The sequence below is a fragment of the Papio anubis genome, chromosome 13 (genome assembly GCF_008728515.1).
Source record: "Papio anubis isolate 15944 chromosome 13, Panubis1.0, whole genome shotgun sequence".
NCBI classification, from domain to species: Eukaryota; Metazoa; Chordata; class Mammalia; order Primates; family Cercopithecidae; genus Papio; species Papio anubis.
The window spans coordinates 61912002-61938953 of NC_044988.1; the positions used below are offsets into that span (position 1 = coordinate 61912002).

The window sequence follows — 26952 nt, forward strand, 5'->3', positions numbered from 1 at the left end:
AAAGGGGATGGGAAGGTGATCTTTCCCTGAAGCCGAGCTGTCTCTGGCAGGCCCCTCTCCGAAGTCGCACTGTCTGAAGATAGCGGAAATTTTCTGTAGTCTCGTATGCTCAAGCTGCGTGTACCCTTGACACTCAGCCGCGTGTGTTGCTCTGCCAGCTGAAGTCTTTTATGGGCACAGGATAGGGGCGGAGCAGGCCAAAAAGGCAACATTTGGGCTGAAAAATAGGGTCAGCTGTTTTCACTTTGGGCAAACTTAAGGGTGGGGCTTAGCCAGGATCCCAGCCCTTCTGTCAGTTTGACCTTAAAACCTGCAGCACATTATATAGCCTCACTGGGGGGGATGTGTGTATACACACTTTTCTTTCCCACATACTATTATTGAACAATTTAAAGATTTGTAGTTGGCAGACTTTTGACACTTTCAGCAAGTTAATAAGAAAGCATGTTTTAACCACCCTTTTCTTGGGGTTGCGCTACTATCCAAGGAGTGCATAGCGAGGGCAGCACTGCTAATGCCTACACAGCACTCCCACCTCAGCTGGAGCTTTGCTTTACCTTGGTGCAATTTTTGGAAAAATGAAAACCTGCTCTACCCTCCCCCCTAAAAATATGTCTTGATTGCGTTTGCTGATGTTATGTTGGAAACATATCCTATGGCAGATGTGAGCTGATGACAGAGCAGAAAAACTCAGCAGTGGGAATATCCTCATTTCACACTAAATCCAGGCACAAATCCAAATATAACAGTAAATACTACATTTGCCATCAACTGAGCTATTACCGAGTACAATTATATTTAGGACTAGGAAACTTTTTCACCTATTTAATAGTATGTTAATAAATAGGTAGCAGGAATAATTGGGAGATATTTAATTATTCATATGTAATTGTTTTTTGGCCAGGCATGGTGGCTCACGCCTATAATCCCAGCACTTTGGGAGACTAGGGTGGGTGGATTGCTTGAGCTCGGGAGCTCAAGACCAGCCTGGGCAATACGGCAGAATCCTGTCTCTACTAAAAATGAAAAAAACTAGTTGGGTGTAGTGGTGCAGCCCTCTAGTCCTAGCTACTTGGGAGGCTGAGGTGAGAGGATCGCTTGAACCTGGGAGGTGGAGGCTGCAATGAGCCCAGATTGTGCCACTGTACTCTGCCAGGGCGAGAGACCCTGTCTCAAAATAAACAAAAACTTAAGTTGTTTTGTCACTGTTGAAATCCCATCTGAAAATAATTAGTAGGATAACAAAATTTATTTAATACTGCACATTGGGGGGGTTATCTAAATTTTGCTCCAAGTCAGTTTATACTTGGTTTTATGTATTTACATACACAATGTTTTATTTATTTTTTTATTTTGAGACAGAGTTTCGCTCTTGTTGCCCAGGCTGGAGTGTAATGGTGTAGTCTCGGCCCACTGCAATCTCTGACACCTCCTGGGTTCAAGTGATTCTCCTGTTTCAGCCTCCTCAGTTGCTGGAATTACAGGTGCCTACCACCACACCTGGCTAATTTTGTATTTTTAGTCGAGATGGGGTTTTCATCATGTTGGCCAGGCTGGTCTATGGAACTCCTGACCTCAGGTAATCCACCCACCTCTGCCTTCCTAAGTGCTGGGATTACAGGCGTGAGCCGGCACATAACGTTTTTTAATGACTTTATGGTTATGCATTTTAGGATATATCTTTCTTTGCCCAAATATTTATTATTTTTTATTATTATTATTTTTTGAGGCAGAGTTTCGCTCTCGTTGCCCAGGCTGGAGTGCAATGGCGTGATCTTGGCTCACTGAAACCTCCGCCTCCTGGGTTCAAGCAATTCTCCTGCCTCAGTCTCCTGAGTAGCTGGGATTATAGGCATGTGCTACCACGCCCAGCTAATTTTTGTATTTTTAGTAGAGACTAGGTTTCACCACGTTGGTCAGGATGGTCTTGAAGTCTTGACCTCATGATCCGCCCGCCTTGGCCTTCCAAAGTGCTGAGATTACAGGTGTGAGCCACCGTGCCCGGCCTTATTTTTATTTTTTTGAGATAGAATCTCGCTTTGTCACCCAGGCTGGAGTGCAGTGGCATAGTCTCAGCTCATTGCAACCTCTGCCTCCTGGTTTCAAACAATTCTACCTCAGACTCCCCAGTAGCTGGAATTACAGGCCTATGCCACCATGCCTAGCTGCTTTTTGTACTTTTAGTAGAGATGGGGTTTCACCAGGTTGGCCAGGCTGGTCTCAAACTCCTGACCTCAGGTCATCTGCCCACCTCGGCCTCCTTAAAGTGGTGAGATTACAGGCGTGAGTTACCATGCCCAGCTTTTATTTTTATAATGTGCTACGTTTGGGGAGAATAGGAAACCAAGGAAAGTTATGATGAGGGTACATTAAATTAAAAAGAGAATCTTGGGAGGAGCCAAGAAGTATGAGAAAGAGTGAGTACAAAAGTTAGAGCATTAGGAGAGAGTGAAATTGGAGAAGCCCAGGAAATAAAGTGGTTCAAGAAGACAAAATGATAAATGGGAAAATGCTTTTTGGTAGTCGTAGATGACTAGAAAATTATTCCTCAATAAATAGGTCATATGCATTTATGTCTATATCTTCTTTTTTTTTTTTTTTTTGGAGACGGAGTCTCGCTCTGCCGCCCAGGCTGGAGTGCAGTGGCCGGATCTCAGCTCACTGCAAGCTCCGCCTTCCGGATTTACGCCATTCTCCTGCCTCAGCCTCCCGAGTAGCTGGGACTACAGGCGCCCGCCACCTCGCCTGGCTAGTTTTTTTGCATTTTCTAGTAGAGACGGGGTTTCACTGTGTTAGTCAGGATGGTCTCGATCTCCTGACCTCGTGATCCGCCCGTCTCGGCCTCCCAAAGTGCTGGGATTACAGGCTTGAGCCACCGCGCCCGGCCTATATCTTCTTAACTGTTAATTTCACAACTGAGTGATGAAATGATGCAGTTAGCTCAATGGCTGACATATAGTAAACACTTAATGAGTATTATTTATCACTACTTCCACCTGTCATTGTTCACTTACTCCCTCAATATAGAAAACTGAGAGTTGTCCTTGAATTTTTCCTTCTCCTCAATCCCAATATCAAATCAATTACTGAGTCTCATTGACTATACTTCCTATATGTCTCAAAAATACATTTTCTTGTGTTTATTCCAACTGCCTCTGTCTTTGTTCACATGTGTAAGCCTTTCTGCATTACATTATTTTTCCCTTTGCCTGTAAGGTCCCTTTCACCTTGGCCTCAATACTTGGCTCAAGTAGCACCCCTTTGTAAATTTTACCTGAATGTCTCAGCCAGAATTAGGCATTTATTTCACAGTGCTCTTTTAGCAAGTAGTAGAGATTTCATTTGAGGCACTTAATTTGTAGGCATTTATTTGCATTCCTGTCTTTTAATTTAAACATAGCCATTCAGGCATAGTGTTCTAAATATGTTTGTTTCCTACCTCCCATATTGATACATGGTAACATGATTGGTTTCCAGTTAACAATATGTTGATAAATTGAATAAGTGAAAAAATTTACGTAAATAGTGTTTATATAACTAAAAATAGGTGTCTGATGAGTTTGGTGATTTCATTGAGGGTACACTTAGTCCATTGTCAGGGTGAATTGAAACTTTAAAACTTAATTTAAATAGGATACACTTGTGAGTGGTTCAAGCATTTTAGGGAGGACATATGTGGTAATGGTACAGAAATATATTTTGGAGGTACTTGTTCTTTTTACTTATTTTTAATTCTATTTTTGTTGGACTAGGGGAAGTACTCGTTCTTTTTTTTGAGACGGAGTCTCGCTCTGTCACCCAGGCTGGAGTGCAGTGGCCGGATCTCAGCTCACTGCAAGCTCCGCCTCCCGGGTTCCCGCCATTCTCCTGCCTCAGCCTCCCGAGTAGCTGGGACTACAGGCGCCTGCGACCTCGCCCGGCTAAGTTTTTGTATTTTTAGTAGAGACGAGGTTTCACTGTGTTCGCCAGGATGGTCTCGATCTCCTGACCTCGTGATCCGCCCGGCTCGGCCTCCCAAAGTGCTGGGATTACAGGCTTGAGCCACCGCGCCCGGCCAGTACTCGTTCTTACGAGTTTGCTTATTAGTCAATAAAGATGTAAGGAGTTGCCCAAAAAAGAGCCTCTCAAGGTTGTAATTAACTTCTGTAACAATTGCTTCTATTGAGGTGTGATGTCTCAGATTCATTTCCTATATTTCTTTTTTTTTTTTTTTTTGAGACGGAGTCTTGCTCTGTTGCCCAGGCTGGAGTACAGTGGCATGATCTTAGCTCACTGCAACCTCCACCTCCCGGGTTCAAGCAATTCTCCAGCCTCAGCCTCCTGAGTAGCTGGGACTACAGGCGCATAATACCATGCCTGGCTAATTTTTTGTATTTTTTTAGTAGAGACGTGTTTTCACTGTGTTAGCCAGGATGGTCTTGATTTCCTGACGTCGTGATCTGCCTGCCTCGGCTTCCCAAAGTGCTGGCATTACAGGTGTGAGCCATTGCGCGTGGCCTATTTATAGGTTAAATTCAAAACTTTACCTCATGAATAATTTTTTTTAAAGACCATTTTTTAGCTGGGCATGGTGGCTCAAGCTGGGATTACAAGCATGAGGCACCATGGGAGACTGAGGCAGGAGGATCTGTTGAGTCCAGGAGTTCGAGACCAGCCTGGGGAAACATGGGGAGACTGTCTCTACCAAAAAAAAAAAAAGAGTTATCCGGGCATGGTGGTGTATACTTGTAGTTCCAGCTATTTGGGAGGCTGAGGCAGGAGGTTCACTTGAGCCCAGAAGGTTGAGGCTGCAGTGAGCTGTGATCTAGCCATGGCACTGGACTTGGTGACAGAGTGAGACCTCGTTTCAAAAGAAAAAGACCCTCTTTCAGAGCAGTTTGTAGGTTAACAGCAAAATTCAGAGGAAGTTACACAGGATAATTTTTTTAAATGGTAAACTTCAATATTTAAAAATTGAGGCTCCAGGCACGGTGGCTCACACCTGTAATCCTGGCACTTTGGGAGGCCGAGGTGGGTGGATCACCTGAAGTTAGGAGGTCAAGACCAACCTGCCCAACATGGAGAAACCCCATCTCTACTAAAAATAACAAGATTAGCAGGGCATGGTGGCACGTGCTTGTAATTCCAGATATTCAGGAGGCTGAGGCAGGACAATTGCTTGAATCCGGGAGGTGGAGGTGAGCCAAGACGGTGCCATTGCACTCCAGCCTGGGCAACGAGAGCGAAACTCCATCTCAAAAAAAAAAAAAAAGGATTTGGTGTGTGTGTGAATTTCATTAGCAGATACACTTCAGTACACTTGCTTAACAGTTTCAGAAATAAATGGTTAAGGTTTCATAATCAGGCCAGGCTCTGTGGCTCATGCCTGTAATCCTGGCACTTTAAGAGACTGAGGCAGGTGGATCACTTGGGGTCAGCAGTTTGAGACCAGCCTGGCCAATGTGGTGAAACCTCATCTCTCCTAAAATTACGAAAAGTAGCTGAATGTGGTAGCAGGCACCTGTAATCCCAGCTACTCGGGAGGGTGAGACAGGAGAATTGCTTGAGCCTGGGAGTTGGAGGTTGCAGTCAGCAGAGATCACACCCACTGCACTCCAGCCTGAGCGACAGAGCAAGACTCCGTCCTAAAAAAAAAAAAGAAAAGGAAGATCTAATATCATAGATACTACTTTCACTTAAGTGGACCTGTAGATAAATGAAAGTAACTTTTCTCTTTAATTTTGTGCTGCTGTTTTTTTCTCCCACCCCTTAGCACAGCAATGGTGAAATGTCTCCTAGGTCATTTAGGGCTGGACAACCAACTGTGACTTCTAGATATAATGAGCTATTACTAAGTTATTATTTTTACAGTTTAACAGATAGCATGATTAAGCAAAAGTTTATTGATAACTTGAATAAAAGGTTACTGCAGAAAGAACCAGTGCTTATCTATATGCACTGTATAACTGCAAAGTAAAGATGGTAATTCCACAGGTGACCTAAACATAAGACTCCTTAAGTCTATCAGACTTCCTAAGGAAGTTCAGTTATAACTCATAGATTTCATCTGTACACAATTTCGAATGAAAAATATCCTGTAATTTCTATTAAAACTTTTTTTTTGGGGGGGGGGGACCAGATCTCATTCTGTCAGGCAGGCTGGAGTGCGGTGGTACCATCATGGCTCACTGCATACTTGACCTTCCAGGCTCAAGCGATACTCCTACCTCAGCATCCTGAGTAGTTGGGACTGTAGGCTCAAGCCGTCTTGCCTGGCTAAGTTAAAAAAATTATGGTGTGTGTGGAGACTGGACTTCACCATGTTGTCCAGGCTGATCTTGAACTTCTGGGCTCAAGCGATCCGCTGGCCTTGGCCTCCCAAAGTGCTAGGGTTTCAGGCATGAGCCAACCATTGTGCCTGGCCTAAATTTTTTTTTTAAGACAGAATTTCGTTCTGTTGCCCAGGCTGGAGTGCAGTGGCATGATCTCCACTCACTGTAACCCCTGCTTCCCAGGTTCAAGCGATTCTCCTATCTTAGCCTCCCAAGTAGCTGGGATTACAGGTGCCTGCTGCCACGCCTAGCTAATTTTTGTGTTTTTAGTAGAGATGGGGTTTCACCATGTTGGCCAGGCTGGACTCGAACTCCTGACTTCAAGTGATCTGCCTGCCTCGGCCTCCGTAAGTGCTGGGATTACAGGCGTGAACCACCGTGCCCAGCCTTAACTTAGTTTTTATATTTTCAAACTTGAGTGTATCATTCCAGATGTCACTTTTCAGTGCAAAGTGTATAAACCATTGTATAGAAGATTCACAAGTGAAAAGTCTTTTTTCAGTTTATAAAAATAATAACATGTTCATTATATCAGTCATAAAGAAGTTATAATAGTTCTTTAAATGCCTTATTCTTCCTCCGTTGCCCTTTGTTCCTGAGCTAATCATTGTTAATGGTTAAGAATGTGTCTTTTCTGTCTTTTTAAATATATGCACAATGCATATGAAGAATTATATGTACACACACATTGTTTTTATATATGTATACATATTTATTATTATTATTATTTTTTTTTTGTAGAACTGATATGTTGCCCAGATTGGTCTCAAACTCTTGTCCTCAGGCAGTCCTCCTGCCATCCCCTTCCAAGGCCTCCTGGGATTACAGACATGAGCCACTGCACCCAGCCTGTTTTTTAACAGATAGATAGATAGATGGATGGAGCATAATTATTTTAAAATAGCATCTGCCTATATACTGCTTTGCCTTTTTCACTTAACACGTCTTCGGTATATTTCTGTGTTGGTATGTATTGGTCTAGCACACCTTTTATAAAGGCTACAGAGTGTCAGAGGATATTACTACTGCTTAGTATTTCACAAAGCTGAGTTTACGGCTTACTTAAAGTAAAGAGGGTATTGCTGATCTGTTGATCTCTTTTAGATGAGACTTATTTTACATGGGGTTTTTGAGAAGCCTGAAGTTCAAGAATTGGTGGATACGGGCATGATGGATTGGCATTCACTGTAGAAACATGGTTGCTTGGGTGAGACAGTTATTGATATACTTGGTTTTCAGAAATGTGTTCATTGAAATGACTGTGTTCCCAATTGGCTAGCTTTCAGAAACAAGGGGCTATCAGTAGTGGGTATCACTGATAGGTTTACTTGCAAAAACGTGGTTACTGAGTGAAGTTGTTTAAGTGGATTTAAAATTGGTTATTGTGGTTCTATAGCTATAGAGCTGTTAGGTATTGATTAAGCAATTTAAAACTCATTCTGGTGGCTATTTATGTTACCATGGCTACAGAACAATCAGTCTTTTGCTATTAGTGTGGGAACTCCGTTTTATTCTTGCAGAGACTGAAGATTGTCTAGATCTTTACTACTGTTGTTGATTCGTATTGAAAATGAGGTTTAATATTTTTCTCCTTGAAAGTGAGGTGTGATTTTTAAATTCATGTGTCCACAAGCATCTTCATCCAGAGGGACAATCATTTTTCCCTACATTATTTGAATCCTTTCCATAGTTATTTGCAATTTTTAAAATTGTCTTCTGAATAAACATGTTCTAATCTGTATCATTGATCTACTTGTGTGTCATTTCATCATTTAATTGTTATAGCTTTATAGGATGCTTTTCCATCCACTGGGAAAAATTCCTTCCTATTGCTTTTTATCAGAAATGTTATTTTCATATATTTTTGCTTTCACATGAACTTTAATTATTAGAGACAAGATCTTGCTTTGTCAGCAAGGCTGAAGTGCAGTGGTGTGATCATAGCTCACTGTAATCTTGAATTCTGCTCAAGTGATCCTCCCACCTCAGCTTCCCGAGTAGCTCGGACTATAGATGGGTACCACCATGCCTAGCTAAATTTTTAAAAATGTTTTTGAAGAGGGTGTTGTTATGTTGCCCAGGCTGGTCTTGAATTCCTAGGCTCAAGTGATCCTCCTGCCTTGGCCTCTCAAAGCGCTGGGATTACAGATGTGAGCCACCACACCTGGTCTCACATGAACTTTTAAATCACCTTGCCATGTTCCATCTTCTTCACTTGGTTAATAGTTGCACCGATTGTATCATAATGGTGTGATTATGCTGGTTATACAAAACACCCTAACACTTAAAAAAGTAATTATATATTAGTTTTTTTGGTTTTTTTTGTTGTTGTTGTTTGTTTTTGAATCAGAGTCTCACTCTGTCACCCAGGCTGAAGTGCAGTGGCCCAATCTTGTCTTACTGCAACCTCTGCCTCCTGGGTTCAAGCGATTCTTGTGCCTCAGCATACCAAGTATCTGGTATTACAGGCATGTTCCACCATGCCCGGCTAATTTTTGTATTTTTAGTAGAGACAGGGTTTCTCCATGTTGGCCAGGCTGTTCTTGAACTCCTCACCTCAGGTGGTCCATCCGCCATGGCCTCCCAAAGTGTTGGGATTAAAGGCGTGAGCCACCTTGCCCGGCCTAGTCATGTTATTAAAAAGGTTTTTGTATCTTTGAAATTTTCCATTATACGAAAGCAGAAGTAGGGGTATGATAAACTATGTACCCATTACTCAGCTTCCATAAATAACTCATGGCAAATCTTGTTTTATCTTTATCCTACCTGCCCCCTCCTCCATTTTATTTTGTAATTAATTTCTACTTTCATTTGTGAAAATTTCATAATAGTTTTTTGTTTGTTTGTTTGTTTGTTTTAAGATAGGGTCTCAATCTGTCTCCCAGGCTGGGGTGCAATATCAGGATCATAGCTCACTGCAGCCTGGAACTCCTGGGTTCAAGCAATCTTCCCACTTCAGCCTCCTGAGTAGCCAGAACTATAAACACACACCACCATGACTGGCTAATTTAAAGAATTTTTTTTGTAGAGTTGAGGATCTCGCTATGTTGCTGAGGCTGGTCTTGAACTCCTGGGCTCAAGCTGATCCTCCCACCTCAGACTCCCAAAGTGCTGGGATTATAGGCATTAGCCACTGTACCCAGCCTCAAAATGTATTTTTAAAATATGTTTTATTTTGTTTTACTTTTTTTATTTTAATTGGCCAGGCTGGTCTTGAACTCCTAACCTTGTGATCCACCTGCCTCGACCTCCCAAAGTGCTAGGATTACAGGCTTGAGCCACCGTGCCCGGCCAAGTTTTGTTTTACTTTTCTTTTTTTCTTTTTTTTTTTTTTTTTGAGACAGAGTTTTGCTCTTGTTGCCCAGGCTGGAGTGCAATGGCACTGGCTCACCACAACCTCCACCTCCCAGGTTCAAGCGAATCTCCTGCCTCAGCCTCCCTAGTGCTGGGATTACAGGCATGTGCCACCACACCTGGCTAATTTTTTGTATTTCTAGTAGAGACAGGGTTTCTCCATGTTGGTCAGGCTGGTCTCAAACTCCCGACCTCAGGTGATCCGCCCGCCTTGGCCTCCCAAACTGCTGGGATTACAGGCATAAGCCACCGTGCCCGGCTGTTTTACTTTTTAAAAAACTTGAAATAGGCCGGGCACGGTGGCTCAAACCTGTAATCCCAGCACTTTGGGAGGCCGAGACGGGCGGATCACAAGGTCAGGAGATCCAAACCATCCTGGCTAACCCAGTGAAACCCCGTCTCTACTAAAAAATCCAAAAAACTAGCCGGGCGAGGTGACGGGTGCCTGTAGTCCCAGCTACTCGGGAGGCTGAGGCAGGAGAACGGCGTAAACCCGGGAGGCGGAGCTTGCAGTGAGCTGAGATCGGGCCACTGCACTCCAGCCTGGGCGACAGAGCGAGACTCCGTCTCAAAAAAAAAAAAAAAACCTTTAAATAAAAATTACTATAGCACCAACTAAATAACATATATTTTTGAGACCTAACTGTAATACTATTATCACAACTAAAAAAGCTCATAATTCCTTGATATCCAGTCAATGTTTACATTTCCCTTGTTCTCATAAATTTAGTTTGTTCATATCATATCCTGAAATTACTAAGATCTATAATGGGTAAGAGCAAATTTTCTAATATGTTGAACTTTATTTTCCCTTTTACTTCTTGTGGAAAATACTTTAATATTTATTAATGCTCCTGAATACAATGAAAATGATTTAACCTTTGATTTGATGATTTAAGATTATCTTAGAGCCAGGCATGGTGCCACGTCCCTGTAGTCCCAGCTACTCAGCAGGCTGAGGTGGGAAACTCACTTGAGATCTTGAGTTTGGGCAACATAGTGAGACCCTGTCTCTAAAAGATAAAAAATAATTGTGTCTTGGGATCCATTTTTGAAGGTTCTCTTAAAATTTGTATATGATTCTCATGATAACTCCCTAGGGTCAGTGTTTTACGCCATTTTATATAAAAAGGAACTTGAAATCTAGAGATTTAAATGAGTTGACCTAAGGTCAGAGGCCTAGCAAAGACAATGCTTAGAATTGTGCCTGACAAATAAAAGATAGAAAAATGTAAATTAAATAGTCAAGAATCATGCCAGGGCTACAACATAGGGTTACTGATTCTAGTACCTTCCCTTCTTCTTTTAAAATCGTTATATTCTGAATATAACTGAGATGGTATGAGATCTCATATTCATGTTTACAGCAAGTTATATCTTATTTATTTCATAAAATTTCAAAAAGGAAAGAAATTTCAGTGACAAGTTGGCTGACGTAGGAGTATTAATATGTATATGAGGTAATACATAGATAACTATAGGTCACCATATACATGTGAAATAGTATGTTTAAATTGTTAATAAGGGCTGCATGGTGGCTCACACCTGTAATCCCAGCACTTTGGGAGGCTGAGGCAGGTGGATCACCTGAGGTCAGGAGTTGGAGACCAGCCTGACCAACATGGTGAAACCCCATCTCTACTAAAAATACAAAAATCAGCCAGGTGTGGTGGCGTGCGTCTGTAGCTACTTGCGAGACTAAGACAGGAGAATTGCTTGAACCCAGGAGGCGGAGGTTGCAGTGAGCCGAGATTGCACCACTGCACTTCTGCCTGGGCGACAGAGCGAGACTCCGTCTCAAAAATAAATAAGTAAATAAATAAACAGTTAATAATGTTCGGAAAACTAAGTAAAATAATAGAGATAGAGATAAAATTGTATAATCTCAGGGAAGCATTACAGCAGGATATTCCCCCTGAATATTAACTTCAGCTGAATAGTTGAGGATTGGAAACTCCACCGAAGGAGTTCTTAGTACAATTTAAATAGCCTTACTAGAAGCACACCACCCAATGTTACCTCTTCTAGTGGTAATGTAAGCATACTTTAGGCATGATGCTTTAAAAAAATCAATCATAAGGCCGGGCACAGTGGCTCACGCCTGTAATCCCAGCACTTTGAGAGGCCAAGGCCGGCGGATCATGGGGTCAGGAGATCGAGACCATCCTGGCTAACACAGTGAAACGCCGTCTCTACTAAAAATACAAAAAATTAGCCGGGCGTGGTGGTGGGCGCCTGTAGTCCCAGCTACTCGGGAGACTGAGGCAGGAGAATGGCTTGAACCCGGGAGGCGGAGCTTGCAGTGAGCCAAGATTGTGCCACTGCACTCCAGCCTGGGTGACAGAGCAAGACTCCATCTCAAAAACAAATACAATACAATAAATAAAGAGTTCGAGACCAGCCTGACCAACATGGTGAAACCCCATCTGTACTAAAAATACAAAAATTAGCCAGGCGTGGTGGCGCCTGTAATCCAAGCTACTGCAGAGGCCGAGGGAAGAGAACAGCTTGAACTTAGGAGGTGGAGGTTGCAGTGAGGTGGGCAACAGAGCGAGACTCCGTCTCAAAAAAAAAAACACAAACAAAAACTCAAACAAACTACCTCTAGAATAAAGTCAAAAGCGTCACATTAAAACTACTTATGATTTTTTGTTTGTTTGTTTTTTGAGACCGAGTCTCGCTCTGTTGCCCAGGCTGGAGTGCGATGGCATGATCACGGCTCACTGCAAGCTCCGCCTCCCGGGTTCACGCTATTCTCCTGCCTTAGCCTCCCAAGTAGCTGGGACTACAGGCACCTGCCACCCACGCCCTGCTAATTTTTTGTGTTTTTAGTAAAGATGGGGTTACACTGTGTTAGCCAGGATGGTCTCAATCTCCTGACCTCGTGAATCCGCCTGCCTCAGCCTCCCAAAGTGCTGGGATTACAAGCATGATGGAGGTAGTATTTTTTAAAAATTGTATAGTAGATAATGGTCAAAAAGCTGAAAGTTCAAGAATAATTCAAAATATTAGACGCTTAGAGGAAATACAGAAACCCCATTAATACTACTAACCAGGCCGGGCGCGGTGGCTCAAGCCTGTAATCCCAGCACTTTGGGAGGCCGAGATGGGCGGATCACGAGGTCAGGAGATCGAGACCATCCTGGCTAACACGGTGAAACCCCGTCTCTACTAAAAATACAAAAAAAAAAAAAACTAGCCAGGCGAGGTGGCAGGCGCCTGTAGTCCCAGCTACTCGGGAGGCTGAGGCAGGAGAATGGTGGGAACCCGGGAGGCGGAGCTTGCAGTGAGCTGAGATCCGGCCACTGTACTCCAGCCTGGGCGGCAGAGCAAGACTCCGTCTCAAAAAAAAAAAAAAAAAAAAAAAATACTACTAACCAATATTTATTAAGATTTAAGTAGAATATAATTAGGTTTGGTAAGGCTCTAAGAAAACTTAATTCCATAATCATCAAAGTCTTAAGGTTGGTATTAATCTTTCCAGTTGTCTTATTTAAAGCTGGTAGTATTATAATCTATGGGCAGGTAGGTAAAAGAGATAAAACAGTGAAAATTAGCAATCTATAAAACAGCCTTCATGATTCTTGCCTCTCCCTCCCTCCCTCCCTCTCCCACATCCATCCGTCCGTCCGTCCATCTATATCTATCTATCTATCTATCTATCTATCTATCTATCTATCTATATTTTTATTTATTTATTTTTGGAGATGAAGTCTTGCTCTTTGCGCCCAGGCTGAAGTGCAGTGGCATGATCTCGGCTCACTGAAAACTCCACCTCCCGAGTTCAAGTGATTCTCCTTCCTCAGCCTCCTGAATAGCTGGGATTACAGGCGACTGCCATCACGTCCAGCTGATTTTTTTATTTTTTTTAGTAAGTGATGGGGTTTCACCGTGTTGGCCAGGCTGGTCTTGAACTCCTGACCTCAGGTTATCCACCCGCCTCAGCCTCCCAGAGTGGTGGGATTACAAGCGTGAGCTACTGTGCCTATCCACCTATTTATATTTTTATATCTTTTAATTTGTCAGGCACAGTTCTAAACATTGTTCAAGCGTTACCTCATTTAATCCTCATACAAACGCATTAAATAAGTACTGTTATCCCCTTTTTACTGGTGAGGAAACTGAGATATAAATTAAGTAATTGAGCAATACGCAGTGGCTCTCGTCTATAATCTGTCCAGGAGAATGATGGCTGTTTGGACCAGTGGCACAGTTCCAAACTCACTAAGTAATTTACTGAGGCAGTTGTAAGTAAAGGAAGGCAGGCCAGGTGCAGTGGCTCACGCCTGTAATCCCAGCATTTAGAGAGGCTGAGGCAGGAGGATCATTGAGCCCAGGAGTTCGAGACCAGTCTTGGCAACATGGCGAAACCCTGTCCCTACAAAAAATAATGAAAAATTAACCAGGCCACTATAGTGGTACGCATCTGTAGTCCCAGTTACTCTGGAGACTGATATGGGAGGATTGCTTGAATCTCGGAGATGGAGGTTGCCCTGGGGCAAGATTGCACCACTGCACTCCAGCCTTGTTGACAGAGTGAGACCCCGTCTCAAATTTCCAAAAAAAGGCAGGTTTATTAGAGAACGTAGGAAAATACATTGCGAGGGAGGCAACCAGCAGCCTGCCAGAGAGAAGCCAACTGCAGAGAAACAAAGGCTTGCTAGAGATTTTATAGGATGTGTTTATGCAGTATACTGAAGAGGGCTTTGTGGAGTACTGAGAACACCAGGGTTGCATTGAGCTAACTTGCGGGTGTGTGGTGATAGTTGGGCACAGGAAGATTGTGAGTTATTTGCACAGGAGGACTTACGTGTCCTGGATGATGAAGAAAGGCTGACTTATGGCTTATCGGCTTTCTTTTATTGCTTTCCCTCGGTCCCACTAGCCTGATTCCTTTTCCCTAATTAGAACTACACATAGTGCCAGCATTTTAGGAGGCCAAAGTGGGAGGATTGCTTGAGCCCAGAAGTTTAAATGGTGAAATCTTTATAAAAAATAAAAAATTTAGCTGGGTATGGTGACATGGCCTGTAGTCTCAGCTGCTCAGGAGGCTGGGACAGGATCGCTTGAGCCTGGGAGGTCAAGGCTGGCAGTGATCCATATTTGTGCCACTGTACTTCAGCCTGGGTGACAGCATAACCCTGTCTTAATCAGTCAATTAGTTGATCAATATAAATTAAGTAAGAGTTGCTTAAGGTAACAGCTGAGTTGCAGAGTCAGGATTCAAACCCAGATAGTCCTGGCTTCTTGAGTCAGCATTCTTTACTACTATCGTGTGCTACCTTTTATTACATAGGTGCATATCATCTATTCTACATAAGTTTTCATGCATGTGTTCCTAGTTACACTGCAGAGATTTCTCTTAGTATGCTAAGTAATCTAACAAGACTTTTTTTTTTTTTGAGACAGGGTCTTGCTCTGTCACTCAGGCTGGAGTACAGTGGCGTGATCACAGCTTACTGCAGACTCGAGCTCCTGGGCTCAGGTGATTTTCCCACCTCAGCCTCCTGAGTAGCTGGGATTACAGGCTCATCCACCATGCCTGGCAAATTTTTGTATTTTTTGTAGAGATGGGGTTTCACCATGTTGCCCAGGCTAGTCTTGAACTCAAGCAGTCTGCCCACCTAGGTCTCCCCAAAGTGTTGGAATTACAGGCACACACCATGGCACCTGGTCTCAAGACATTTTTTTTTTCTTTTGAGACCGTGTTTTGCTCTTGTTGCCCAGGCTGGAGTGCAATGGCGCGATCTTGGCTCGCTGCAGCCTCTGCCTCCCAGGTTCAAGCGATTCTCCTGCCTCAGCCTCTCGAGTAGCTGGGATTACAGGCATGTGCCACCATGCCCGGCTAATTTTGTATTTTTAGTAGAGATGGGATTTCTCCATGTTGGTCAGGCTGGTCTCGAACTCCCGACCTCAGGTGATCCGCCCACCTCGACCACCCAAAGTGCTGGGATTACAGGCATGAGCCTCCACACCCAGCCAAGACATTTTTTAAGACCTAAAGATTTGACTACACAGACAACATTGTTTTGTTTTTTGTTTCTCAAAAGGATAATCTCATTTGTCCATAGAAATGAGTTATAAGAGGTTATAGTTCCAAGGACCAGATTCCTAACTTTAATGGAAGTTTTCATAATCCTCTTTTGTCTATATATATATTATATGTCTGTATAATAAAATGATTTGGGAAATATAGTCCCCCTTATTTTGTTTTCTAAAAAAAAATTTGTTTAAAGTTATTATTTCTTCCTTGGTAGAATTTGCTGTTGAAGTTACCTGGCTCAGGAGATTGCTTTGTCTGAAGGTTTTAGATACAAATTCAATTTCTTTAATATATGCCTATTCAGATTATGTATTCTTAAGTAGTTTTGTATTTTTCAAGTAATTTGTCTGTTTAATATTATTTATTGAATTTATGAGCATAGAGTTATTTATAATATTCCCTTGTTCTTTTAATACTAGTACGATCTGTAGTACTGTCTCCTATTTTATTCCTGGTATTGGTTGGTAATTTGTGTGTGCGTGGTGTTTTGTTTTTTTTTTTTTCTTTCGGTTGATCAGTCTTGCTAGGGGCTTACTAGTTTTCTTGATGGTTTCAAAGAGAACCAGCTTCTGGTTTTATTGATCACCCACACACACACCCTGCAGTTTTCCTATTTTTCAATTTAATTTCTGCTTGTATGTCAGTTTTCTTTCTTCTGCTTGCTTTTAGTTTAATTTCATAGTCTCTCTTTCCCTTTCTTTCTTTCTCTTTCTTTCTTTCTCTTTCTCTCTCTCTCTCTCTTTCTTTCCTTCCTTCCTTCCTTCCTTCCTTCCTTCCTTCCTTCCTTCCTTCCTTCCTTCCTTCCTTCCTTCCTTCTTTCTTTCCTCTTTTGTTTTGTTTTGTTTCGTTTTGTTTTTTTGAGACAAGGTCTCACTCTGTCACCCACCCTGGAGTGCAGTGACAAGATTATGATTCACTGCAGCCTCAACCTCCCAGACGTGAGTGATCCTTCCACCTCAGCCTCCCAAGTAGCTGGGACCTCAGGGGTGCACCATGACGCCTGTCAACTTTTTGTATTTTTCGTAAAAATGAGGTCTTACCATGTTGTTCAGGCTGTTCTCCAACTCCTGTGCTCAAGCAATCCACCCGCCTCGGCCTCTGTAAGTGTTGGAATTATAGGTGTGAGCCACTGCACCTGGCCTAATTTTGTATTCTTCTCATTTCTTTTTTTTTTTTTTTTTTGAGGCGGAGTCTCGCTCTGTTGCCCAGGCTGGAGTGCAGTGGCGCGATCTCGGCTCACTGCAAGCTCCGCCTCCCGGGTTCACGCCATTCTCCTGCCTCAGCCTCCCAAGTAGCTGGGATTACAGGCGTCTGCCACCATGCCCAGCTAATTTTTTGTATTTTTAGTAGAGATGGAATTTCACTGTGTTAGCCAGGATGGTCTTGATCTCCTGACCTCGTGATCCGCCCACCTTGGCCTCCCAAAGTGCTGGGATTACAAGCGTGAGCCACCGTGCCCGGCCATTTTTCTCATTTCTTAAGTAGAAGCTTATATTATTGAAATGAGACGTACATCTTTTCCAGTGCAAGCAATTCTAAAAATTTCCATATGAGTATTGCTTTAGGTGTATGTTACAGATTTTCATTGTCATTTTTTTCATATTCAATTAAACAATTTTCTAAGTAACTTTATGGCTTCCTCTTCATACTGTGACATGTACAGTTACGTAATTTCCAAATATTTGGGGATTTAGTAAGTATCTTTGAATTTAGAAAGTCAAAATTTCTGGCGCTATTCAGTGTGGTTAAAGAATATGCTATGTATTATGTCAGTTCTTTAAACTTTGTAGATAGATGTTGTACATTCCAGAATATGGTACGTCTTGGTGCGTGTTCTGTGTGTCCACAAAAATAATTTGTATGCTGCTGTTGTTCGGTGGCTTATTGTCTTCTGTATCCTTACTGAGTTTTTGTCTCCTTGTACTTTAGACCAGGGGTCCCTATCCAATACTGATCTGATACCACTCTGTGGCCTGTTAGGAAGCAGGCCACACAGCAGGAGGTGAGCTCTGCCTGTAGTCAGATCAACTCGGGCATTAGATTCTCAAGGAGTGCGAACCCTGTTGTGAACTGGGCATGTGAGGGATCTAGGTTGAGTGTTCCTTGTGAGAATCTATCTAATGCCTGATGATTTGAGGTGGAACAGTTTCATCCTGAAATACCCACCTCACTACCCTTCCCACTCTTCCACCCTCTTGTCCGTGGAAAAATTGTCTTCAATGAAATCAGTACCTGCCAAAAGAGTTGGGGGCCGCTGCTTTAGACTGTTGAGAGAGAAGTGATAGTATCTTCAACTGTAATTGTGCATTTTTCTATTTTTCCATTTGGTGATAAAAGTTTTTAGTTACATAATTTTGTGTTCTAAAGCTCTGTTGTTACTAGGTGCACACACAGTTAATATTATGTCTTCTTTGTGAATTGATCCCCTTATGAAATTATCCTCTTTATCTGTGACAATGTTCTTTGTTCTAAAGTATACTTTCTCTGTTATTCAGATAGCCACTCCAGCTTTATTAACTAATCTCCAGTTAGTTTAGATTTCACCAGTTTCTGCACTAATGTATTAAGGTATAATTCATATACCATAAAATTCACCCTTTTAAAGTATACGGTTCAGTAGTTTTTAGTATATTCAGACGGTTGTACAGCCATCACCACCATCTAATTACAGAATATTTCATCATCTCAAAAAGAATCCCCATACTCATTAGCACTCATTAGCACTGTATTCTTCTGTGCCTCCATATCATCTTCTTAATTCAGAGTCCAGTTCAGGATAGCACACTGTATTAAGTTGTCTCGTCTTTTTGGTTTCCTCCAGTCTTTGATGGTTTCTCCACCTTTCCTTATTTTTTGTGACCTTGACAATTTTTGAAGAGGGTGGGTTAGATTTGGCAGAACATTCCTGCATTTGGGTTATCTGATGTTTTTCTCCTGACTAGAATGGGGTTATAGATTTTGGGGGAAGAATACCACAAAGTTGAAGTGCTTTTCTTGCCACATCATATCAGGGAGGTCATGATACCAATATGATTTACCGCTAGTGATGTTAACCTTGATCACTTGGTTAACATGTCTGCCACATTTCTCTATGGTAGAGCTACTATTTCTTTCCGTATTCTATTGTTAGAAAGTGAGTCATTAAATCCAGCCCACACTCTAGGGAAGGGGAATTCAACTTCACCACCTGAATGTGGATTATGATTATTTGTAGTACTACTGTAAGGAAGATTTGACCCTTCTCCACCAATATTTTTCCATTCAGTGGTACTTATCAGTATGTACTCATTTATATTTATTTCACATTTTGGGTAACAGTATTACATTGTGTATTTTATAGCTTAGATTGTCCTAGTTTTGGCCATTAGGAGCTCTTGCAGGTTGGCTCCTATGCTGTTTTGAAACACTCCAATTTGTTTTCTTTAGCACTTACTTTTTGGCATTATAAGATGCTCTAGGCTTGTCTTTTATTTTTCCTGCTGCAGATTTTAGAATCAGGTGTTTCACCAAAGGGCCCCAGTTCCTTTTATTGAATAATGATATTTTATATTATTTATTTTTTGAGACAGAGTCTCACTGTGTCGCCCAGGCTGGAGTGCAGTGGCGCAGTCTCGGCTCACTGCATCCTCTGCTGCCCAGGTTCAAGAGTTCTCCTGCCTCCGCCTCCCGAGTAGCTGGGATTGCAGGCACCTGCCACTGTGCCTGGCTAATTTTTGGTTTTACTAGAGATGGGATTTCACCATCTTGGCCAGGCTGGTCTTGAACTCCTGACCTCGTGATCCACCCGCCTAGGGCTCCAAAAGTGCTGGGATTACAGGCATAAGCCACTGTGCCGGCCGAATAATGATATTTTAGAAACCAAGATCTCTGAGGGACCTGGGTTTTTGGGCTCCAGCCTTTTTTCCCCCCAGTCAGCTTTATTGTGATTTTAATGCATGTATCATACAATTCACCCATTTATTAAAGTATATAGTTTAGTGATTTCTAGCATATTCACAAAGTTGTGTAACCATCACCAAAATCAATTTTAGAATACATTTTGTCATCTGAAAAAGAAACCCTGGGCTGAGGATAGTGGCTGATACCTGTAATCCTAGCACTTTGGGAGTCTGAGGCGGGTGGGTCACCTGAGGTCAGGAGTTTGAGACCAGCCTGGCCAACATGTCGAAACCCTGTCTCTACTAAAAATACAAAAATTAGCCAGAAGTGGTGGCACATGCCTGTAATCCCAGCTGCTCGGGAGGCTGAGGCAGGAGAATCGCTTGAACCCAGGAGGTGGAAGTTACAGTGAGCCGAGATCACGCCACTGCACTTCACCCTGGGCAACAGAGCAAGACTCTGTCTCAAAAAATAATAATAATAATTTTAATTGTGTCCCATTTCTTTTTACTTTTGTTCATTGTGTTTTTGGTGTCACACCTACAAAACTTAGTGAATGCAAGGTCATGAAGATTTACATCTATGTTTTCTTTTAAGAATTTTATAGTTTCTCTCTTAGTCCTCCAATTCAATTCATTGTTGACGCTATCTGGAGATAGCATCAGATTCTATACGTTAAGGACTCAGTCCCACAAGAAAGACTGCCTCCATTTCGGATGCCTATGGCAGACCGATACTCCTGATGAAGGGGATTTCCACTACTCCCCTTAAAAGAATAAGGTCAGTAAGGCCGGGTGTGGTGGCTCACGTCTGTAATCCCAGCACTTTGGGAGGCCGAGGCAGGCAGATCACAAGGTCAAGAGATCGACACCAGCCTGGCCAACATGATGAGACCCCGTCTCTACTAAAAACTACAAAAAATTAGCTGGGCATGGTGGCATGCCCCTGTAGTCCCAGCTACCCGGGAGGCTGAGGCAGGAGGATTGCTTGAACCTGGGAGGTGGAGGTTGCAGTGAGCCGAGATTGCGCCACTGCATTCCATCTTGGTGACAGCGAGACTCTGTCTCAAAAAATAAATAAATAAATAAATAAAAATAAGGTCAATAAATTGACCTATCTTCAAATTCCCTATTTCTTCTACTTGCTCAAATCTGTTGCTCAGCACTTTTTTTTTTTTTTTTTAGTTTCAGTTTTTATACTTTTTAAATTTAGTCATGAAAAGGAATGAACAGGCCAGATGTGATGGCTCACACCTGTAAATCCCAGCACTTTGGGAGGCTGAGGCGTGGAGATTGCTTGAGCTCAGGAGTTTAAGACCCAGCCTGGGCAACATGCTGAAACCTCCAGCCCCACAAAAAAATTAGCTGGGCATGGTGGTGCATGCTTGTAGTCCCATCTACTCAGGAAGCTGAGGTGGGTGAATCACTTGAGCCCAGAAAGTCAAGGTTGCAGTGAGCTGTAACCCAGTGCACTCTGTCTAACCTGGGTGGTAGAGCAAGACCCTGTCTCAAAGAATCAACAGTTTTTGTACTTAACAACTTAAGAATCTCTCTCTCTCTCTTTTCCCCCTCCCACCCCCATCCCCTGTCTTGTCTTTTCTTTTCTTTTCTTTTCTTTTCTTTTCTTTTCTTTTCTTTTCTTTTTTTTTTGAGACAGGGTCTTCCTCTGTAGCCCAGCCCTGAGTGCAGTGGTATGATCATAGCCCACTGCAGCCCCAACCTCCTGGGCTCAAGTGATCCTCCCACCTCGGCCTCTTATGTAGCTGGGACCACAGATTAACCACTGTACCCGACTGATTTTTAAATTTTTTGTAGAGATAGGGTCTCGCCACCTTGCCTAGGCTTGTCTGAAATTCTGGGCTCAAGGGATCCACCTGCCTCAGCCTTCCAAAGTGTTGGGATTACAGGCATGAGCCACCACTTTATGTGGATTTTTAAAAATAATTTATCTCATTATTGATATTCAGTATTTATGGGTGAGATACCATTCTCATGCTTTCCTTTAAGTTATTTAGCCATGATTTTCTTTAGTCCTTTGAAATGTTTAAAGGTTTAAAGATAAGCTTATTTAGTCTTTGCCTAGTAACTTTAATACTTAGGTTTCCAGTTTCTATTGATTCTTTTTTTTCTCCTGTTGTATGGACCATACTTTTGTTTTACTTCATACCTTGTAATATTTTACTGAAAACTAGAAATTTAAATAATATACAGTGACACCTGCAGAAATCCAGTTCTCCTCTTCCCCAGGGTTTTTGTTACCATTGCTGCTGCTGTTGTAATTACTATTGGCTTGCTTAGTGACTTATCTTACTTAATTATATAATGTCGATATTATTTGTTATGTGTGGCCAGTGAATTCTCCACTCAGCTTAGTGGTCAGGTAATGATTGAACAGAGATTTCCTTGATTTTCTAGAACCAGTTAGTCACTTGGAATTTGTGGAGAGGCTCTGCGCATGTGTCATTGCATGCCTTCAACTAAATTCAGACAGGCAGTTGCAAACTCTTTACTTTCTGGTTGCATACATTCTCAAGTTAAGCCAGAGGTATAAAGTTAGGGCCTTCTTAGGGCTTTCCTGAGTATGCACATAGCACTGGGCATGTGCATAGCCCTAAACATTGTCGTGGTCTTATAGACTCACAATAATTTGTCAGAGCTTTTCAGAACCATAATGGACAACTCTTAGCCCAGCCCAGCTTTTCCTTTAAGTTTTTTGGGTAGTCTGTTTTGTATTTTCCACTGCCTTAGGTACCTTTAAGGTTAGATAGTTGCCTGCCATTGTTTTCAACAAAGCTGCCAGGGAAAACATTTTCACATTGGCCAAGCTCCAAATCTGATCACATGTAGACAGCCTTGCAAGTGGAGTTTTCTAGGGAACCACTAGAAAGGTCAGCTAATGACAGTTCTCTGGGAGTAAGGCTTTGGCGAAATGCCAGGCCATTCTATCCTCTCCAGGGCCTGTCAGCTTCCTTGGTTTTTACTTTGAATGTGTTTTAAGGCTGCTGCACAGCTAGAGTATAGGCGATTGGATTAGGGTAAGTTAAAACCACATAGCTTGATGTTCTTACTGAATGTCAGCCATTTTCTTTAAATATCTACTCCTTGAATTGTTGCAAGCCTCTGGTTATTTTCTGGAATTCTGAAAATGTTGATGCTTACAATTTTTGGCAATTTGCCCATTGCTTTTATGGAAGAGAGAACTTGTCTGGATTTCTGGATTTCTTCATACTTAAAATATGGGGATACTGCAAAGGACATTCACTGCAGCAGGATTTATAACAGCAAAGGTGTGAGAAACAACCCAAATGCCCAAAATAAGGAAATAGTTTTATAAAATGGTTCATCTAGGTATACATTTGATGGAGTATAATGCAGATACTATCAGTCACCCATGTAGAGAGAATATTTCATGATGTAAAAAAAATGTTTACAATGTGATATAGATGAAAAAAGCAGAATACAAAATACAGTATGTTGAAGTTTTTAAAAATAAGTTTTGTAAGGGAAATCAGCAGTGTCAGCATTTATTATTTCTGGGTGATAGAATGACAGTTAAATTATGTGAGTAAAAAGAAAAATACTGTTGTTCCATATTGTGTACCCTAAAATGAGATTATTTTGTTATAAAAATAAAATGTATTTGTAGAGTATTGTTTTTCACTCGTGAGCTAAGTTAAAATTGTATTTATGTATGTGTATGTGAGTGAGTGTGTGAGTTTTAGTGACTTAAAATAGCCTTTTATAGGGTCCGGGTGCGGTGGCTCACGCCTGTAATCCAGGCACTTTGGGAGGCTGAGGCAGGTAGATCACGAGGTCAAGAGATTGAGACCATCTTGGCCAACATGGTGAAACCCGTCTCTACTAAAAATGCAAAAAATAGCTGGTCGTGGTGGCGTACGCCTGTAGTCCCAGCTACTCAGGAGGCTGAGGCAGGAGAATCGCTTGAACCTGGGAGGCAGAGGTTGCAGTGAGCTGAGGTCACGTCACTGCACTCCAGCCTGGCGACAGAGTGAGACTCCGTCTGGGGGAAAAAAAAAAAAAGATAACCTTTTATAAATGTTTGAAGGGGTGCTGTAAGAACATACTAATGACCCTGGCGCTGGGGATAACAAAGTATGTCTGAGCTACTTTAATCTCAAGAGTTTACTCTGTGAAAGGAGCTTTGTTTCTGTGGGTGTAGTAGGGTGAATTATTAGGCAGATGAATAAGTTATAGTCTCATTTATCAGCATTTCATTTTTTTTCTTTTCAGGCGCATATTAAATTTCCTATTGACTACCCCTATTCACCACCTACCTTCAGATTCTTGACCAAAATGTGGCACCCCAACATTTATGAGGTAAGAGACATCCATCATAAATTTCTCTGAAGTTTTTTTTTTTTTTTTTTAGTGAGTACTTTAAAATAGCTTGTCTGTCTCAGCACACTTTGATAGTTAGGCTGTTGTAGCCATAGAGAAATACTAATGATTTTGCACTTCAGTTAACAGTTTCTGGATTAATTATTTAACATTAGTGTAGTTTTAAAATACCTTGTGTATATTCCAGTTAAGGATTTGGACTTTAGACTTTTGCTGCTCAGTGCTAGAGTTATAATACACATGTGTTTAACACATGCATTTAAAAAAGTTAGTAGATAATGTCATATAAATTTATTTGTGTGCCTATCCTCTAACTTCACAGCAAGGGTCACCTGTTCCTATGATGAAAGATTCAGCTTTTGGTGGGGGGAGCGGGATTTATCCCATTACATTTGGACTGGCCTCATTTTATGAGTTGCTGCTGAACATTTGAGAGCCTCTTTTGGAATAAATTCAAGGTGAGGTTCTTCTACTAGACAAGTGCACATGCCTGGGGAAAGCATTTCTAGCTTTCGTTGATGAAACGTACTTAGCTTTGGGCTAATCCATAAGGATACTAGAATAATGCATTCTGTTTCTCAGGATGATATATCAGGGCCCACTAGTTTTTTTCTTTTGAGGCTACTCTTTACTATTCTAGAAGTGTGTGTGTGTGTTTTGTTTGTTTGTTTGTTTATTTGTTTTTGAGACAATCTCGCTCTGTAGCCCAGGCTGGAGTGCAGTGGCGCAGTCTTGCTCCCTGCTACCTCTGCCTCCTGCCTCCCGGTTCAAGCAATTCTCCTGCTTCAGCCTCCCAAGTAGCTGGGATTACAGGCACATGCCACCATGCCCAGCTCATTTTTGTATTTTTAGTAGAGATGGGGTTTCACCATGTTGGCCAAGCTGGTCTTGAACTCCTGACCTCGTGATCCACCCACCTCGGCCTCCCAAAGTTCTGGGATTAAGGCGTGAGCCACTGTGCCCGGCCTACTATTCTATAAGTGTGTTTTTAAATCTCCAAATGTTTTGGGGATTTTGCAGGTATCTTTCTGTTGGGAACTTCCAGTTAAATTCCACTGTGATCTGAAAGCAGACATTGTATGATTTCTATTTTTAAAAATTTGTTAAGATGTAGTATATCTTCATGCAAGTTTTATGTGAGCTCAAGAACAATGTGTAATCTGCAGTTACGGGTGTAGTAGTCTATAATGCTCATTATATACACTTGACGAATGGTGTTGCTGAGTTCAGCTGGGTCTTTACTTATTTTCTGCCTGCCAGCTCTGTCCATTTCTAGATGGCTTGAGGTGGCTGGAGTTGGGCTTTACACTTCTTCCAGGTCATATAGGCTGTGACAAAACTTGGGCAGGTTTGTAGTTAAGTAATAAGTAATTTCTCCTGAGGACAGACCTTGTTAAAAAGAGCAGAAGATTCTGACTTTTTTTTTTTTTTTTGAAGACCGAGTCTTGCTCTGTCTCCCAGGCTGTAGTGCGGTGGTGCAATCTTGGCTCACTGCAACCTCTGCCTCCTGGGTTCAAGCAATTCTCATGCCTCAGCCTCCTGAGTAGCTGGGAGGCTGGCTAATTTTTGTGTTTTTAGTAGAGATGAGGTTTTGATGTGTTGGCCAGGCTGATCTCAAACTCCTGACCTCAAGTGGTCTGCCTGCCTCAACCTCCTAAAGTTCTGGGATTACAGGTGTGAGCCACCGCATCCAGCCCTGACTTACTTCAAAGTGGTTTCTTTTCCCCTCCTGCTGCCAGAACACAAGGGGTTGTTTGACCTATAGTCACTGTGAAAACCTGGTAGAACTCTAGGAGGTAAAACTCAAAAAAATACAGGGGTGCCCACTAACTAAAGGGGCTGGAGTTTTTTACTCTGAGGTTTGTCTATACTGGGCCTCTAGCATTTTGTCAACTATATAGTTCAGGGTTTTGTACACCGGGACTGATGGAATTTTCTCCTCCTGGGTTTCTGCTCTGATAAGTTGTGATTCTCTGTATCTGCCAGTCTCAAACTCCTCACCTCAACCTCCCAAAGTGCTGAGATTACAGGCGTGAGCCACCGCACTCGGCCTGTCACTTCTTTAAAAACAAAACATTTGTGTTTGAAAAATATCTACACATTTATGGGATATGCATGCATTTTATTGTAGAAAAATTCATTATGAATATGGGGAAAAATTGTATATCATGATCTAATGGTAAATCTTGAAAGAACTAAATAGCCTATGTACTGAAAAAAAAAGTGGAAAGGGGAGTGTAATTACCTACCTACACTTTGTTCCTGTCAACGACTCCTTTATCCTATTTTTTTGTTTGTTTCTTTTTTGAGAGATGTTTGGGAATTAGGTAACTGAGATGGTAACAGTATGTATATGGCTTTAAGAGTAATTAACTCTCTGCTGGGTGTGGTGGCTCACGCCTGTAATCCCAGCACTTTGAGAGGCTGAGGTAGGAGGATCACGATCAGGAGTTCCAGACCAGCCTGGCCAATATGGTGAAACCCCGTCTTTACTAAAAATACAAAACTTAGCCGGGCGTGGTGGTGCGCGCCTGTAGTGCCAGCTACTCAGGAGGCTTGGGCAGAAAAATCGCTTGAAGGGAGGTGGAGGTTGCAGTGAGCCAAGATCACGCCACCACACTCCAGCCTGGGTGACAGAGCGAGACTCCATCTCAAAAAAACAAAAACAAAAGTAGTTAGCTCTCAATTGCAAGACAAAAGCTTGGTCCTTCTCACTTCTCTCTTGCTATCTAATATCTATATATACACTACATAATTGTAAAGGCAAAAACCTTTAATTATTAGACAGGGACATTGTTATGGTCTGGATTTTGGTGTCACCCATGAATGGTATTAGCATCCTTACGAAAGAGGCAGGAGAGAACTGCCTTGCCTCTTCTCCCATAAGGATGCAACAAAACAGGCGCCATCTGTGAAAAACAAGCCCTCAACAGACCAAATGTGCTGGTGGCTTGGTCTTGGACTTCGCAGTCTCCAGAATTGTGAGCAATAAATTTCTGTTGTTAGT

At 42.1% G+C, this 26952-nt stretch overlaps 1 protein-coding gene and 1 non-coding gene across 3 annotated transcripts in view; both read left to right on the plus strand.

Moving 5' to 3' along the window:
* The window catches only part of UBE2R2 (ubiquitin conjugating enzyme E2 R2), a 117362-nt gene that overhangs the window by 58284 nt on the left and 32126 nt on the right, over positions 1-26952 (plus strand). For both annotated transcript variants that reach the window (XM_003911590.4, XM_021927440.2), the window contains exon 2: positions 23838-23924. In XM_003911590.4, coding sequence (XP_003911639.1) covers positions 23838-23924 — 87 coding nt within the window. The remainder of the gene's footprint in view (positions 1-23837; positions 23925-26952) is intronic.
* On the plus strand, positions 453-578 carry LOC116270166. The gene has a single exon (XR_004178092.1). It is a non-coding gene; the product is annotated as a U4atac minor spliceosomal RNA (small nuclear RNA).